General features: G+C 38.4%; 1 protein-coding gene across 2 annotated transcripts in view; it reads right to left on the minus strand.

Moving 5' to 3' along the window:
- IL1RAPL2 (interleukin 1 receptor accessory protein like 2) overlaps positions 1-15,741 on the minus strand; it is a 1,151,831-nt gene that overhangs the window by 495,811 nt on the left and 640,279 nt on the right. For both annotated transcript variants that reach the window (XM_087859489.1, XM_045804817.2), the window contains one exon: positions 12,141-12,294. In XM_087859489.1, coding sequence (XP_087715615.1) covers positions 12,141-12,294 — 154 coding nt within the window. The remainder of the gene's footprint in view (positions 1-12,140; positions 12,295-15,741) is intronic.

A 15,741-nucleotide genomic window follows, 5' to 3' on the forward strand; every position in this document is an offset into this window, starting at 1 on the left:
ATTAGAAATAAATGTATTTAAAGTGATTAATATGGTGTCTGACATATATAATAAATAGTGACTATATTTAGTATGTCATTAGTTATATTCCTCTAGCTCTGAGAGATTCAAATGTCAGCTAAACGCAGGATGTCATCTCCACATATCAGCAAAAATACAGGTACAAACATCATGCATGGTATTTAACAATTTGATGAGGTTTGGGAAAATCATGACAAGCAGCTTTCTTATACTGTCATAGTCCTCTGGAGAAAATATGTAATATAAGGCCTAGAAGCTGCAGTTTGCATTGATCTCTTATAGTAGTATCAGTTGCCCCACACAATTTAATACTTCATTGTAGCCTACCATACATACCATGCAGACAGCTCCAAAATTTATATTTCTATCCCAGTCTTCTCCCTGAATGCCAGACTCATATATCCAACTGCCTACTCTACATCTCCTCTAGGATGTCTAATGGGTATTTCAAATAAAACATGGCCAAAACAGAACTCTTGAATCTTGCCACAAAATCTTGCCTCCCTTCGTCTTCCCCATTTTAGTAAATAGCACTACTGTCTCTTCTATTACTAAAACCAAAAATCTAGGAATCATCATGAGAAAGTCCAATCATTTCTATCTTTACACTATCTCTTGAATCTGTCCACATTTTTCTATCTGTATTACTACCACTCTAGTTCAAGCCACCATCATCTTTGAGATGCTACAATAGCCTCCTAAATTCTCTCTGCCGCCTTCCATCTGTTTTCCACAAACTATCCAGAGGAAGAATTTTTTTATATAAGTCAGAAGGAATGTGACATTTTCCTACTGAAAATTATTCAATGACATGCTCCTGCTCTTAGGATAAAGACCAAAACCTTCTAAGTCACTGTGTTATCTGGCTCTTGCTTACCTTCCAAATTCTCATTTTGCCTCACTCTCCCCACTATTCCCTATGATCTAGCCACACTGCTCCCTCTCTGTTCCCTAAGCTAGCAAGGATCCTTGGCACCTCAAAGCCAAAACATGCTATTTCCTCTGAGATGTTTTTTTTCCCCTACTCTTCACCTAGATGGCTTTTTCTTAACCTTCAGGGTCCAGTCTCAATGTTATTGTGTTTCAAGTAGACTTTCCCCAATGATCCAATATAAAGTAAGGGTCTACTTTTCAGTCTCTGTTATTTTCCTTTTTGTCACTTATTGCAATTATTAATTATACACTTATTGATGTGTTTATTTGTTTAATCTTTATATTTTCCCTACCCCTCGTTACACTAACAAGCTCAATTAGAGCAGAACCATGTCTCTTAAAATAAAAGTTAACTTATTAACTCTCGTAACTCTTAGAATAGAGTTCACCTCTATTTGCCCAACCCAATGAGTATTTAATGAATGTGAAGAGAATATCAAACATATTAATTGTGGATCCAGGGGTGATAATGACAGAATTCATTAAATACTTTTTCACTTGTCCTAAAATGTTCTTTTCACCTTTTACTTCATATGATAGGAGGTTAACTAATTAGTATCATGAAGATAATTTTACTAGTAAAAATACGAGGATATAGGAGTGTGTGGGTGGCTCAGTCAGTTAAGCGTCCGACTCTTGATTTCATTGCAGGTCATGATCTCAGGGTTGTGAGATCGAGCCCCGTGTTGGGCTCTGCACTGGGTGTGGAGCCTGCTTTAGATTCTCTCTCCCTCTCCTTCTGTTCCTCCCCTGCCCCTCTAAAAAAGTGAGGATATAGATACTACCAGGGGTCTGATCTTAGGAGCAAGGGGGTTAGGTGATTAAACTATGATTTTAAAAGGGTTTTATTAGAAAAAAAAAATGAAAGCCTAATTATATCTCATGTAACTTTCATACCAGAGTTTATAGTGAAGCTATGATGCCCTGACCATAAAAATTGAGCATTTAAGTCAGGGTATTCACCCAGTATCTTCTGAACATAATTATTACTACCTTTTTAATCTCATTTTCCCAGAATACACTGGAGAGAGTTATCAGACACTGTGGGTGGGCTTTGATGCAAAGGATTCAAAACACACAAAACATTTAAATTCATTCAGTCTACAAATATATTAAATGACTACTATATACAGCCAGACACACAAGGGGGGTATTTTTCCTAACCAGAGAGAATCAAAGCAACATCCCCCAGAAAGGAATCAACTTTCTCTGCCTGTAGACCCATGAACATGCAGCTCATCACTTAGGCTTCTGTATCTGGTGCTTCCCAGTTACTCCTCAGGATCCCCACCGGAGCATACTGCCAAATCACAAAGAGATTTCTAGCTATATAAAGTACACCCAGTACAAAGAAATGATTTATAGACTTGAACTGATAAATTATTTTCCTATTTGACAGCCAAAGGAGGCAGTTCCACTGCCTTTATAAACCACCAGTGATGAATCATAATGACATAAGGAATTGCTGGAGAGGAAAAGGCCACTCTCCTTAACATGCGTGTCCTCGGGACTCATTTCCACCTCAGCTTTGTCTCAGCAGCCTTTGCTCTTGGCTCACACATCATTAAAATGTCTTGCTGGCTGCAAAAGCTCATTTATATAGACAACAATATTTGCTATGATCACCTTAATTGACAAATTATTCCACATGATTTCATCTCCTCGAATGAAAAAGTTTGGCCTGAAATACCTATGTATGTAGTCTTGTGCTTGAGTTTGTCATAGCCCCTGGTTAACTTCCTAATATTTTTTTAAATTCATCCCCTGTAAATGAAGCACCCTATTAAAAATAGCAATTTGTCTTAAGCCATTCGTTAGACTGCTTTCTTCTGGTAAAATGGCTGTGAGGTCATCTTTGCAAGCTTTCCAGTGATAATAATGATGAAAATGTTAATCATAATAATATCATTTATTGAATACCTAATATTTCCCAGACACCATTCCAAGTGCTTTTCATATATTTTCTTCACTCAACACAGTAACACCTTCTCATTTTACATGGGGAGAAAACTGAAGTTCAGAAGAATAAATTATTTTTTCTCAAAGTCACACAGCTTCTGTCATACTAAGGATTTGAATCATGTTTTTCTGATTCTAAAGCAAGGTCCAAGGGAGCAAATCAAGTTTTCAGTTTTCCATGGGTGTTGTCTAAGAATCAAATTCTTTGTTTAGCTAAAATTTCTTAGAAACAGCTTCCTCTAGATACTCTTCTCAGCAAAAGATCTTGTGCATATCCACATAAGAAAATTTGTTATAGTCAAATCAGATTATAATACTATGAACAATATATACTTCTATAAGCATTTACTAGTGGAAGAGGCTCAGGCTTTGAGAAAACAGCCACAACCACTTGAACCTTCATTCCAGTGCCATCATTTAGTTATAGTAGAACACTGAGAAAAATTACTTAACTTCTCTGAATTTCAGCTTTAACATTGGTAAAGTGGGGCTAAAATGACAATACCTCACAGGATTTTGAGATGCTTAAATGAGATCATATATGTGAAAACTTAGTGCTCGGCTCCTAGCGCCATAATTGTATGTTTTATCTAAATGTTAAGGTAAATATTTGTATGGGAAACAACAGAATGTGGAGGACATTAATCTAATTGGTAAGACAAAACCTACACCAACTACTTCAAGATAGGGGTGCCTGGGTGGCTCAGTCAGTTAAGCATCTGTCTTCAGCTCAGGTCATGATCCCAGGGTTCTGGGATCGAGCCCCACATGGGGCTCCCTGCTCAGCAGAGAGCCTGCTTTTCCCTCTCCCTCTGCTGCTCCCCCTGCTTGTGCTCTTTCTCTCTTTCTCTCTCTCTCTCTTTCTGTCAAATAAACAAAAGCTTTAAAAAATGTTAAGTACTTCAAGATAATTAATTGTAAATTAGTGTCAGTGTGATGGAGGCGCCTGGGTGGCTCAGTCATTAAGCGTCTGCCTTCGGCTCAGGGCATAATCCCAGAGTCCTGGGATCGAGCCCCACATCAGGCTTCTCCGCTGGGAGCCTGCTTCTTCCTCTCCCACTCCCCCTGCTTGTGTTCCCTCTCTCTCTGGCTGTCTCTGTGTCAAATAAATAAATAAAATCTTAGAAAAAAAGACAGTGTGATGAAAACTTTTGCAAAATTGCCAAGGGAATTTAGGAGAAAGAAACAGGTGACTGTAAATGTGATTAATCTGAGAAGACTTTATGGAAGAAGCACCAAAGTACAAATGTGTCTTGGCAAAGAAGAGTGAAAGAGCATGAAGCAGGCAAGCAAGCAGGAAGGAAAGGAACTAGTGACATTTGTTGAGCATTGTTGTATGCAGAAGCCACGTAGGTAGTTTTTAGCTGGTTGCTTTAAGAGCAAGATTTTGGAACAAATGTGTGTTTGAATCCTAACTCCACCATTTACTATCTATGTGATAATAGACAAGTAACTTATCCCCTCTAAGCCTCCCTTTCTTCCCTTATAAAATAAAGGAAATATTTCCAAACTTTCAAGGTTGTTGTGAACTTTGACTGATTGTACAATACCTGACCCAATAAATGGTTGTCCTCTGAGCATCTGCTCTATTCTTTTGGATCTAGTTCATGGCTAATCTCCCACCATACCAAGCTCCTAGTTTTCATCCTCTAGAAGGGTGGCTTGATAGACTATCCTTAGCTTGCTCATACCACTGCTTTCAGGATGGAGGAGAGCAAAGTAGCTGAGACTTTCACAAATAAACATAATGGACCTAGGAAAATCTTTGCCCATGAATCTTAGAGGTCTATACACCTAGGAGTCACACAGCAATCCCTTCCCAAGAACCCCCTCCCCTACCCCTAACTCAAGTCAGAGGAGTCAGCCAAGGAGTCAATGATCACCTCAGGTGATGGAAGAGAGCCACTGGAGCGGAACTGACCTGGATTGGGCACGTTTGCCATATCCTGCTGCCATGTGCTCTAACTTGCTCACCCTCAGCCCTTCAAGCTGGTCTCCTGCACAGCTACTTACGAAACAAACCCACAGGAATGAATGTTCTCACAGTCCAGAGAAACTTTGCAGAGAAACAAGACCAGCTTTCTGCTGATGGGATAGTTAATAGTATTTGTTTGTCTCCCTATAAGGCATAGAAACATGCAAACATTTTCCTAGGACAGAAACTGGAAATCTCTTTGACCTTGTCTGTCACCAACAGGGTTAATAGATAGCCCTATGTCATTGGTTGAGGCAGGGGGAGAGAAATAGGGGGGGGGGGAGGGAAAGACAAAATAACAGTGCCAGAAAAGGAAGGGAAAAAATCACTCCTTAGACTGATACTCAAGGCCCTCCTTCCCAGTAATTCTAAGCAGGCTTTTTTTTTTTTTCTCTCCTAGTCACCCAAGGTCATGAGTAGAGTTGACCTTGTTTCTAGAGGGAGCAAGCAGCCACCTGCAGGGTATGAATTGTGACACTCTGGGAAAGGCCCCCCACAGGCACTACAAAGCTGCCAGAAATTCCCACCATTAGTCATGCCTATGAGTTACAGAATTGAAATATCTATTAAATTGCAAATATGTTAGCTGTAAAGGGAAACATTTTGGGCCATTATCGGTCAGGAATTCTTTATCTCTTTGAGGTACTAGATTAACACCAGCAGAAAACAAGGATCTGAGGAGATGGGCTACAGAAAAGACAGGACATTAGGATATTTAGAAGAATCAGAGAAGGGACAAAGATGTCATTCACAGTGGGCTGGGTAAGCTAGGAAAGGCCAGGGTCACCCAGGAAGGGAGAGGGAGGCCTAGAAGGAAAGGCAAAGGAGCTGCTACCAGCCGGTTTTGGTCATGAGATTTTTGCACCTGCGACTGTGCAAAAGAACAGGCAATTATGAAATGCACAATCAGTCATGTGAAAGTTTCCTTAATGTGGCCAAGAACTATTGACTGCTGAGGGCTTTCCTCATTAAGTCACACAAAAGGTATAAACGAGATACATTCTCACATGATAATCAGGACACAGACATTCAGATCATGTTAACTGGGTGCTCAGAACATGAAGGAGAGAGAACATATGCTAATGATTTGTTCCCCTCAGTGCTTCACATCGCACTGCTTCAGGGCAGTTTAAAGGTGGGTGCTTTATCCCCAGGGCTTTTCATTTATCTGTAACATTTGAGACCAACTTGCTTCATCATCTAAATTGCCCTTCTCTGTAATGTGATCAATTTGTCAATACCCCTCCTGTAGTATTACATCCATAAATTGCGCCCTTCACTCTCTGCTTGAATCGACCGGTCTGTTGGATGGTGTGATTAGGATGGCTTCTGAGTGCTGTTCTCAGTTTGTCTATTCACTGCTCTCCAGGCCACTTACATTTTTTTTTCCACTCACTGCTGGAGATGGAAATAGTGGAGCAAAGTCTGAGCCAGCCACACAGTCATTCACTTGTTTGAAAGTGCTACTGAACCAAACTCTTTAAGGTAAAGGCCAAAAAAAGGCAGCCCTCAAACTGAATTTAGCATATAGGCATGTTTTATTTAGTCCACACAGTGATGAACAAACCAGAGATTTCCACATAAAAATCCAGACTTCTACAATCTCTTCAAAAATTAGAGGGCCTAGGGGCGCCTGGGTGGCACAGCGGTTAAGCATCTGCCTTCGGTTCAGGGCGTGATCCCGGCGTTATGGGATCGAGCCCCACATCAGGCTCCTCCACTATGAGCCTGCTTCTTCCTCTCCCACTCCCCCTGCTTGTGTTCCCTCTCTCGCTGGCTGTCTCTATCTCTGTCGAATAAATAAATAAAATCTTTAAAAAAGAATTAGAGGGCCTAGCAGTATTGGATCCTTAATTTCACATGACAACAGCTAGGGCTGTCAGTCTGCTAGTACTCTCCAACTTGCCTTTCCATGTTACTTCACACACCCATTCAGGTACATGACTTGCCTGACTTCTAGAAGTATTTTACTATCGATTAGGGCATCGCCCTTTTGCAGATTTGGATTCAGCCATCAGCAATAGTAAATGCTTTTACTTTTATAGAAGGAATAGAATCACAGCTATTTCTTCTTTAAGCCAAAACCATGGGTTGGCAAATGAGCATTTTATGTAACAGGTTATTTCAGGGATCTTTAGACCTGAGCTCTGAGGTCACCAATTTTGGAGTCCTTCTGGGGATGCATCTCCTCTTTTTCTGGCCCAGAACCCAGGATTAAGGGACTAAAGACAGAGTAACAATGGGATATGATAGAAAAAGCATTGTATTAGGAATCGGAAAATGGGGGTTCTAGTCGAGGCCATGCCATTCACCAGCTGCCACCCCAGGGCAAATGGTTTAAATTCTCTGAGCCATAGTTTACTCTGGAGGTTGGGGGTGTGGGTTATGTTATGTGATCATACAAGTTTAGGAAATGTCCTAAACTGTATCTCATTCTCCTTTTAGAAAACTCTAATACATATTAGAATAGGATATGCACTAAGATGCCCTGAAATGCCTTGCAAAAAAGAAATCTGTTTAACTTTGACCTAGAAGATAAACACATTGCCACAGAACCTTTCCCCGCCCCCTCCTCTCCTTTCCTTTCTCTCTTCCAGAAATAACTCTTAACATCTCTTAGAATTGGAGCTCCACACAACAAAGTTTAGAAACACTATTTGAAACAAAAAAATTAAAAATTTCACAGGTTTCAAAGGGAACATAATTCTGTCTCTACCTGTCTGCTTTCGGAACCACATTAAGAAACTTGAATCCTATGATCCTCGTTGCACAGAGTAAGCATTGATTTACGTGTTGACTGCTCTTTACCAACTGAATCAATGTTGTTTAACTAGACTGTTCTCCATCGCTTCACTTCCATTAGCTTGAAATAATAATGATAGCTGCAATGAATCTCACTGGAATCCATTTTTTTCTCAATATGGATTTTCATATTCATAGGGCCATTTGGCACCAAAATATGAAGCTTAGCAAATTCCATCTTTTGTACATTCTTGCTTTTCTTGGCACCAGACTCTTTCTTGTTTCTCTCCTGGCACCATCCTAAACAGAGATTTAATTCTGTGTCCCATTCCTACTGATTTAATCTAAGGTGCTCACTAAGAGCTATAAGGACTAGGCTCCAAAACGTCAAGTGTATCCTTTTTAATGGGATCCAAATTCCAATAGGAAATTTTGAAGACCAGATAGTTAATGTCCAGAAAGGACTTCTTCCTCAATAAAATGAGGACAATATTAATATTCATCCTCATATGGTTGTTCTGAGGATTAAATGAGAAAATGAATGAAAAACACTAAGCACAATGTCTGCCACACAATGAGCTCTCAATAGATATTCGCTCTCTGGGTGTTCCTATTATGATTATCACGTAGTTGTTGGCTTACAGATCACTTCTCCTGTTATATTATCATTACTCAGTCAGACTCTCCATTCTGTTTCTTCCCCCAACTCTCCACCATATCTCCACATTCCACTATTTTTCCTAAACCCACTTTCACCCCAATGTCTCAGCATTAACAGTAGTGGCATAAAGAAACAAAGAGCCAGGGCCAGGAAAAGCCTGATTTCAAGCTTGATGTGAAATTGCTTCCTCTGTGTGTAAATAGCAGCCATTCTCTACACCAGAGGAAGGTTATTCTAATAAGCTATACAGTCTCAACAACACTTACAACAATACACTACAATTAGTTATAACTTGGTAAAGTGAAATTAAAAGCACTTACTGAAGCCATGCATTTGAACATCTTCACGAGAAACTGATCCCAATTTCCACTCTGTAATTTTACCAAGCTTTGTGTGTCCAGATTGTGTTGCTACTATTGCTTAATAGTAACCTAGCAGCAAATCCTTGAAATTTATCCATAGAATAAACTTCTCTTTCTAGCCATGGCATTTAGACACAAATGGATTAAGAGATTATCCTAACATGTAAAGAGTCCCAAATCTGGAACTCTAGAGCTGTTTACAATAATCAGGAGGACGGGTATTATTTGCATAGCCACCAAAGAACAGGTTAGTGTTTTTTCTAAATAGCCAAGAACATTTCTAAAAAGCTGAATAAAATCATGCATTTGTGAAAGATTTGCCAGGTGAATGGTGAATTATCTTCCAAATGCAGTTAATTAGTGCTGGCTTCCTGCTTGTGGTCACGTTGGGAAGCCCCTATAATTTATGTCTGCCTTTGACCTTCTCAAGGCAGACACTCTTCTCTAATCCCAGGAGACCCTATTACATTATCTTTCCTACCCTCTCCCACTCTTCTTCTTCTTCCATTATCACCTGCTCTACATTCTCAGTATCATATAATCAATGCTCCCTTCTCTTCTTACCACTTAAACTAGCCCTCTGCACAGAATTCAACATGAGAATAAAGGGAAAATGTTTCTAAAATAACAAGCAGCCACCTAAAACGTGCTGTGGGAAATAAAATTGTTAGCTGTTGATATCTTTGACAAATGACCTAAACACACTAATGTATATGTCTATTTGTTGTTATACCCTTCCCTATTCATCTGAACCCTCGGAAGAAATAAAAAGAAATGTCCACAACATCACACAAGTCTGCAATAATTTATACATTAAAAGTGTTCCAGAAAAGTTGCATTTAAATCAGATCCTATTTTAATGCAGCGCGAAAGCTGGCTATTTAAAGAAATCCTATGACAAATTCTTTTATATGGAAAAAAATTATTTCTTAAACCAAAGATTACTTTCTAATTCATCAGTTTTGAATATCTGGATCTTTTTATAACTGATGTTATATTTAAAACAAGTAGCACCTATACACTTATAAAAACCACTTGCTTTACTGAAGAAATATTTTTCAGATTTATAAATTTAAAAAGATCAGTCAGAAAATAACCTCTTAAAATTTTGATAAACTTTTAAAATTTGCATACTTACAATATATAATTTTAAAGAACCTCTCTCTACATAATTTCGTAATTAACCTATCCTATTATTTTATATTGAAATTCCTATTCCATGCCTTCATATTGCTAAATTGAAAACAAGTATGAGTGGGTACTTTTTAAATAATCCCAGCCTTATATTTTGAATTACAAGAAGACAAGCTGTTTAATTGCTTTGTAATACTGAACATGCAAATCACAATATAACTTATATGAAAGTGCAAATTAGGGGCACCTAGGTGGTTCAGTCGGTTAAGAGTCTACCTTGATCCCAGGGTCCTGGGATAGAACCACACATCTGGCTCCCTTGCTCAGTGGGGAGCCTGCTTCTTCCTCTGCTCCTCCCCCAGCTCTAGCTCTGTTTTTCCAGAATCTAAGAAGAAACTAAAAAAGTAAATGCACTGTCACCATAACCCATTAGATGAGTGCATAAAAGAGGTTTGGTGTTAACTTAATTCTGGTCCAACTTGAAACGCAAGCCAAATACTATAATGCTATAAATTTTAGTAAATAATTCCTAATGGAGGTGTTCTGCAAACAGCTGATAAGGATTATGTGATTGTGGTCAAAGTGATGATACTGCAAGGATTTGTGCATGGTCAGGTCACTTATTAATGATGTATAACTGCCTGATTGACTCTTCTCCCTGAATGAGACAGGAAGTCCAGTTCACACTGAGGAAATCAGAAATCAACCAAAAGCAGATCTTTCCTATTTGGGTTTGGCCCAATAGCGCAGTTATTGTGAAAGCTCACAGAGGAAAAGACATGCAATACTAATTAAAAGAATAATTCAAACGTCCACAGAATTTACAAATTCAGACTAAGTAGAACTGTCATGTATTAGGATAGAAAATGAACTAAAGTATATGTATATTAGTTTCTAATAAAATGTTTTTTAGAAACATGTATTTGTTTATTTGAGAGAGAGACACACACACACACACAAAGACAGACAGACAAAAGGAGAGTGTGCAGCAGGGAGGGACAGAGGAAAAGGGAGAAAGAAACTTAAGCAGAGCCTGTGCTCAGCAGGGAGCCTGACGCGGGGCTCAATCTTACAACCCTGAGATCATGACCTGAGCTGAAACCAAAAGTTGGACTCTTTACCAAGTGTGCCACCAAGGTACACCTCTACTAAAATATTTTTTATTCCTTCTGTTAACATTCAGGATTTTGAAAAAGACAAAACAAACTGCTGACTCTTAGGGTTCAAAAATAATTAAATAAGAGTTACACCAATGAACTTACTCAGCAAGTGTCATTATTAGTAGACTGATTTTAACACTACCCCCAAAAGGTCAGAAAACATATGCAAAATAATACAGAAGGAAATCTGTATTCTTAATGTTAGTGCGAATATGTTATAATTAACCAACCAGTTAATGTCAACATTACATATACAGGTAATGCCCAACAGTATCAGTCATAAGTTAGTTAATGCAATCAAAACAACAATTGTCTGGATAATGTCAAATTTTACTATGGCTCAGATTTTATCCATAATACAAGTGTGTGTGTAAACACTTACACACACGTGCAAGCACACACACACACACACCACATACATCTAAAATATATACAAGAAGAAAAAAATTAGGCAAGGTTTGCTCAGGAACAATAGCAGGTAGACTTTCGTCATGAAGTTTCTTAGGGTCTATCATGCCCATCATCAGGGATAACTTTTATGGTATTAGGTTCTGTCCTATGTCTCTGAAAACTACTTTCCAACATTCTCTACCAGATAAGAATATCCTGAGTTTCTCTCTTTCATTTGGTATGAGTAGAATTACTAGTTTATATTTTACTTGTACTTAGGATTTAAAATAACATATACACACTATTTGTTTGGCTTTGTTCCATTTAAGAATCACTAGAAGCACACAATAACATCAGTCATTTATGAGCAATTTTGTATAAATGATATTCTGGATGCAGTCCAAGAGGATGTCATTCCAAAAGCCCAATAGAATCTCATTCTGAGGCAGGCATTACTTACAAGGAGATTCTACATATGGGTTAAGTCAACATTCTAAAGTGGTTCCAGTATATCTTTTCTGATATGTTTAGTAACAGTCAATGAAATCTTGAAGAGTTAAGAACCCTTCATAAAGGCAGAGAACAGATATGCAGCAATTGGGCCCATGTTCCCTAAATCAATTGTCCATACTCCACATATAATTTATCAGTACAACTTATTAATAGTGAGCTTTCCAACCATCTGATTTGCAGCCAATTCTAAATTCGCCACAAGTTCGCTCTTTGCTTTGGAAACTCTTTCTTCTCATAACAAATTATACTTAAAATTTCATTTGCCATAATTTGGTAGAACCAATTCTTACCTGTAACTTTCAGTTCAGTTGTTCGTCTTATAAGTTTTCCTTCATACTTAAGTTCACAAGTGTAATTTCCTCCATCTTCTTCTTGAACTTCTTGGATTAGAAGAGCATTTCCTTTCTGTATTATTATACTTCTCCACATTTTGGGCTTGCATTCCTGCAGAGAAATATAGGCAAATAAGCAAAAAATTAAAATTCTCATCAAGTCTTAGTACTGGCAAGTTAGTACTTATACTTTTTTGTGCTCCTCTCTTTAGTTTTCAAAATATATAACTAGAGTTAAGTCAATGACCAGAAAAAATCACAAATGTGTCTTAATGTGTCCAATTTGAATATCACAACTATCAGCCCAAGAGCTACCTTAAAAGCCTCATCCCAAGTGCAGAAAGTCTTTAGAGATATTCTGCAAAAATAGAAAAGCATATAAACTCCCCAAAATGCAAAAGGGATATAATAAAACCTTAAAAATTGCTAAATATCATTATAAAGCCCTGTGTTTTTTTCTCTATGTGACAGGGATATTTCCTAAGAGTCCTAAGAGAATAGTGTTCATTTAGCAACAAAGTATACTACAAGGGAGTCTTAGGCATTATTAAAAATTCATAATAGGCTTTTACATTGGCAATGTAGTCTATAATAATTTCATTAATTACTTCTTATAGTTAAAAACTAACACTAATATTCCAGAGTCTCCCTCCCCATAGCCAAGAGATCCATTTGGGTGGGCAGGGGTGAGAGCAAGGGGTCAAGAAAATTAGGCTTAAGCAGTTTTCTAGAGACATAGCTAGGTAAAATAAGGACACATTTTGTTCTAGTAATGAAATAGAGAAATTATCCGCTCATTTTCTGAGTTCCGTGATATATGACCAGAGAGTAAGATTTGGGTTTGGAAGATAATTTTTCTACACTCTTGATGGGAATGTAAGGGAGTCTTGCTACTAGGATTGGGCTTCTCTAGAAAGAAATGTTTAACACTTTTCCAGAGAGTGACAAGGACATAGCAATAACCAAGTATGTAAGAATATTCAGCCAAATGGCTTTGCCTTTTGGGAATTTTCTCGGACTACTTTTTAGATATGGTTTCAGTTTGTCTGCCACTCATCTCAAATGTTCAACCGAAGTGGTGGCCAAAAGCCGTACAAACATCAAGAGGAGGTGTAGGGGACAGCTGTGAGGGGGTGTTGAATAATCAAGGCAAAAAATATTTTATCATCTAAATTCTGAATCTCTCAGTTAAGGCAATGAAAAAATGATTGTGAGGCCAATGATGTAAATAATTGTTAAGGGAACTTTTCTCTTTTCCCACTATGGTATATACAACATCTCTTCTACCCCTCCTCCTCCTCACCCTCACTCCTGCCCTCCACACATACATCCTAAATATTCACATAGAGGTAGAATCAGTGTTGACTCTCAACCCCCAGTTATGCATACTTGTGTACATGTATGCACAGGTGTGTGTATGTGTTTGTGTGTGTGTAAAATGATTTGAAAGAACAAGTACCCATTTAGTAGTTTCTTACTGTAACAGATTTTTTTCTTTTATGATAGAAGGAGTTTTGACAACAAAACACAAAAACTGGCACTTAAGTTCACAGGTATAATATTTAAGAGATATGCTTGTTTTGTGTCCAATACAACTACCCACACACATTGTCAGAGAGTAAATAAAAGTAATACTATCCACGGCATCTAGATATAAGGCTGCTTCACTCCCTAGGGTCTTTCCAAAGAACAGTTAAGGGTCTGTCTGAAATTATATTACATACCATGTCTGGCAAGGTTTATCACCTATATGAGATTTGCTTCTGAGTTAAACCTTGGGATATAAGGTTTCTGGGAAAATGAAGAAGAAGGTCTGAACAAAAAGAAAAAAAAATAGTCCAGCTGCCACTATCGTCATACAATAATAATCCACAATTATTTTCGCATTGCTTCGAACTCTGATAGCCTCAGATTTCTAAAGAATCATTCTGAAGGTTATTAAACAAAAATATGGTCCCTCTGGGCATTTTGAGAGGAAAGGAAAATGAAAACTGAGCTGCTTCACTTTCACATAGCAGTGGTGGGGGTGGGAAAATGAGCCCACACACTCATTGTATTCAAAGACAAATGACTTTGTTTTCTAATGTCATTTTTGGGGAAAGTCCATCTGTAATTAGCTCTAACCATTTTCATTTTCCCTGCACACTGCTTTGATTTCTTTTTTCCCCAGGAAGTAAAATCTAAAGAGTGTATAGGAGTTAAAAAATAACCCCTGATGAAGAACAGCCTGGAATCTTTACACATTCTTTGGGCTAGACCAAGATAGTCCCAAGTGCTTTCCAAGTTGCCATGTAGCCTTATAAAAGATTATTCGTACCCAATAGAGTTTTGTGGGGTTTTTTAAACTGTGGCATAGGAAAATGTTATTGGCAGGTCATCTCCACCCTTCTGGAGACAATGCAGTATAGATGAAAAGGTAAAACCTGCAGTCAGAGCTGGACAGATCTGGGTCATAATCTGGGGTTCACCCAAGTTCTGTGATCTTGGGCAAAATTGTTTAAGTTCTTTAGGTATCAGTTTCTCACTCTGCATATGAAGATAACATATACTACCATGTGAGCAGCCAGAGCCCAGAGGCTTGCAGTTTATTCATTACATTCTTGTTGGGCAGCACTATATATGGTGGTCATCCAGCACAGAGAATGGTTTCCATCCTTAAACTTTCACAATCTTGGATTATGACTCCTCCAAACCCCCAGCTCTCTTTGGTGAAAATTGGTGCTAATGGACTAATCACATGAAAACAAATCTCCACTAATTGGTTAACCATCCCCAGGAACATAATACTTTAACCCACTGAAAATGTATAGCTCTTAAGAGGCCACTCCAACAGTAATCCTAGCAGGTGGGTAGAGGAACTATATTTTGTTCAGAAGAAGCTCATAGATGACCATCCTGCCCCAACCAACCCATACTTTATAAAATTACCTCATTGGCTATCCTTCACATATCTGGATACCTATATTGAACTTCAGAAGTCTTCCAGCCTTTTTACTCCACTATTTGCAGCATCTCTCCCTTAAACTGCTGGCTGCTAGGCTTACTACTGTCATTGCTTCTCTTCTGTCCCCAATCTTCCTATGACCTCTTCCCTAGTGAACAAGCATTATTGACATACCTCATTGCTCCATATCCATTTAATTTTGACAGCCTGTTAGGCAAAGAAATTTGAAACATGTAAATCAAGTCTCAAGGTGGTTGTTTATCTGAGGCAAGGAAAAACCATCAAAGCCTCAAATATGAGCAGGCCCCTAATATTGGTACTTTGGGACCATTAAAATAAACTTCATCAACTTGAAGGTTTTGCTAAGGGCCAGTCTTCTGGAGGTACCTAAGTTCAACAAACAGCTCCAGTTCATGTCCTAGCTGATCCCTCACAGAACGGTTTGTTGTACCACCTCCTTGTTCAATCAAAATAATGTCAATCCTTAAAGCCCAGCTTCCTTCCCTCCTTGCCAGGCTCCCTGGGTGGCAGGTGTCACTTGCCAGTATTTACTAGGTTGGTAGCCCAGGATGTTCAATAGAAACATCTGTTGACCAAGTTTCTTGAAGTAACGTG

This window comes from Ursus americanus, chromosome X, assembly GCF_024610735.1.
Source record: "Ursus americanus isolate L20-20 chromosome X, mUrsAme1.1.p, whole genome shotgun sequence".
In the NCBI taxonomy this organism is placed as follows: Eukaryota; Metazoa; Chordata; class Mammalia; order Carnivora; family Ursidae; genus Ursus; species Ursus americanus.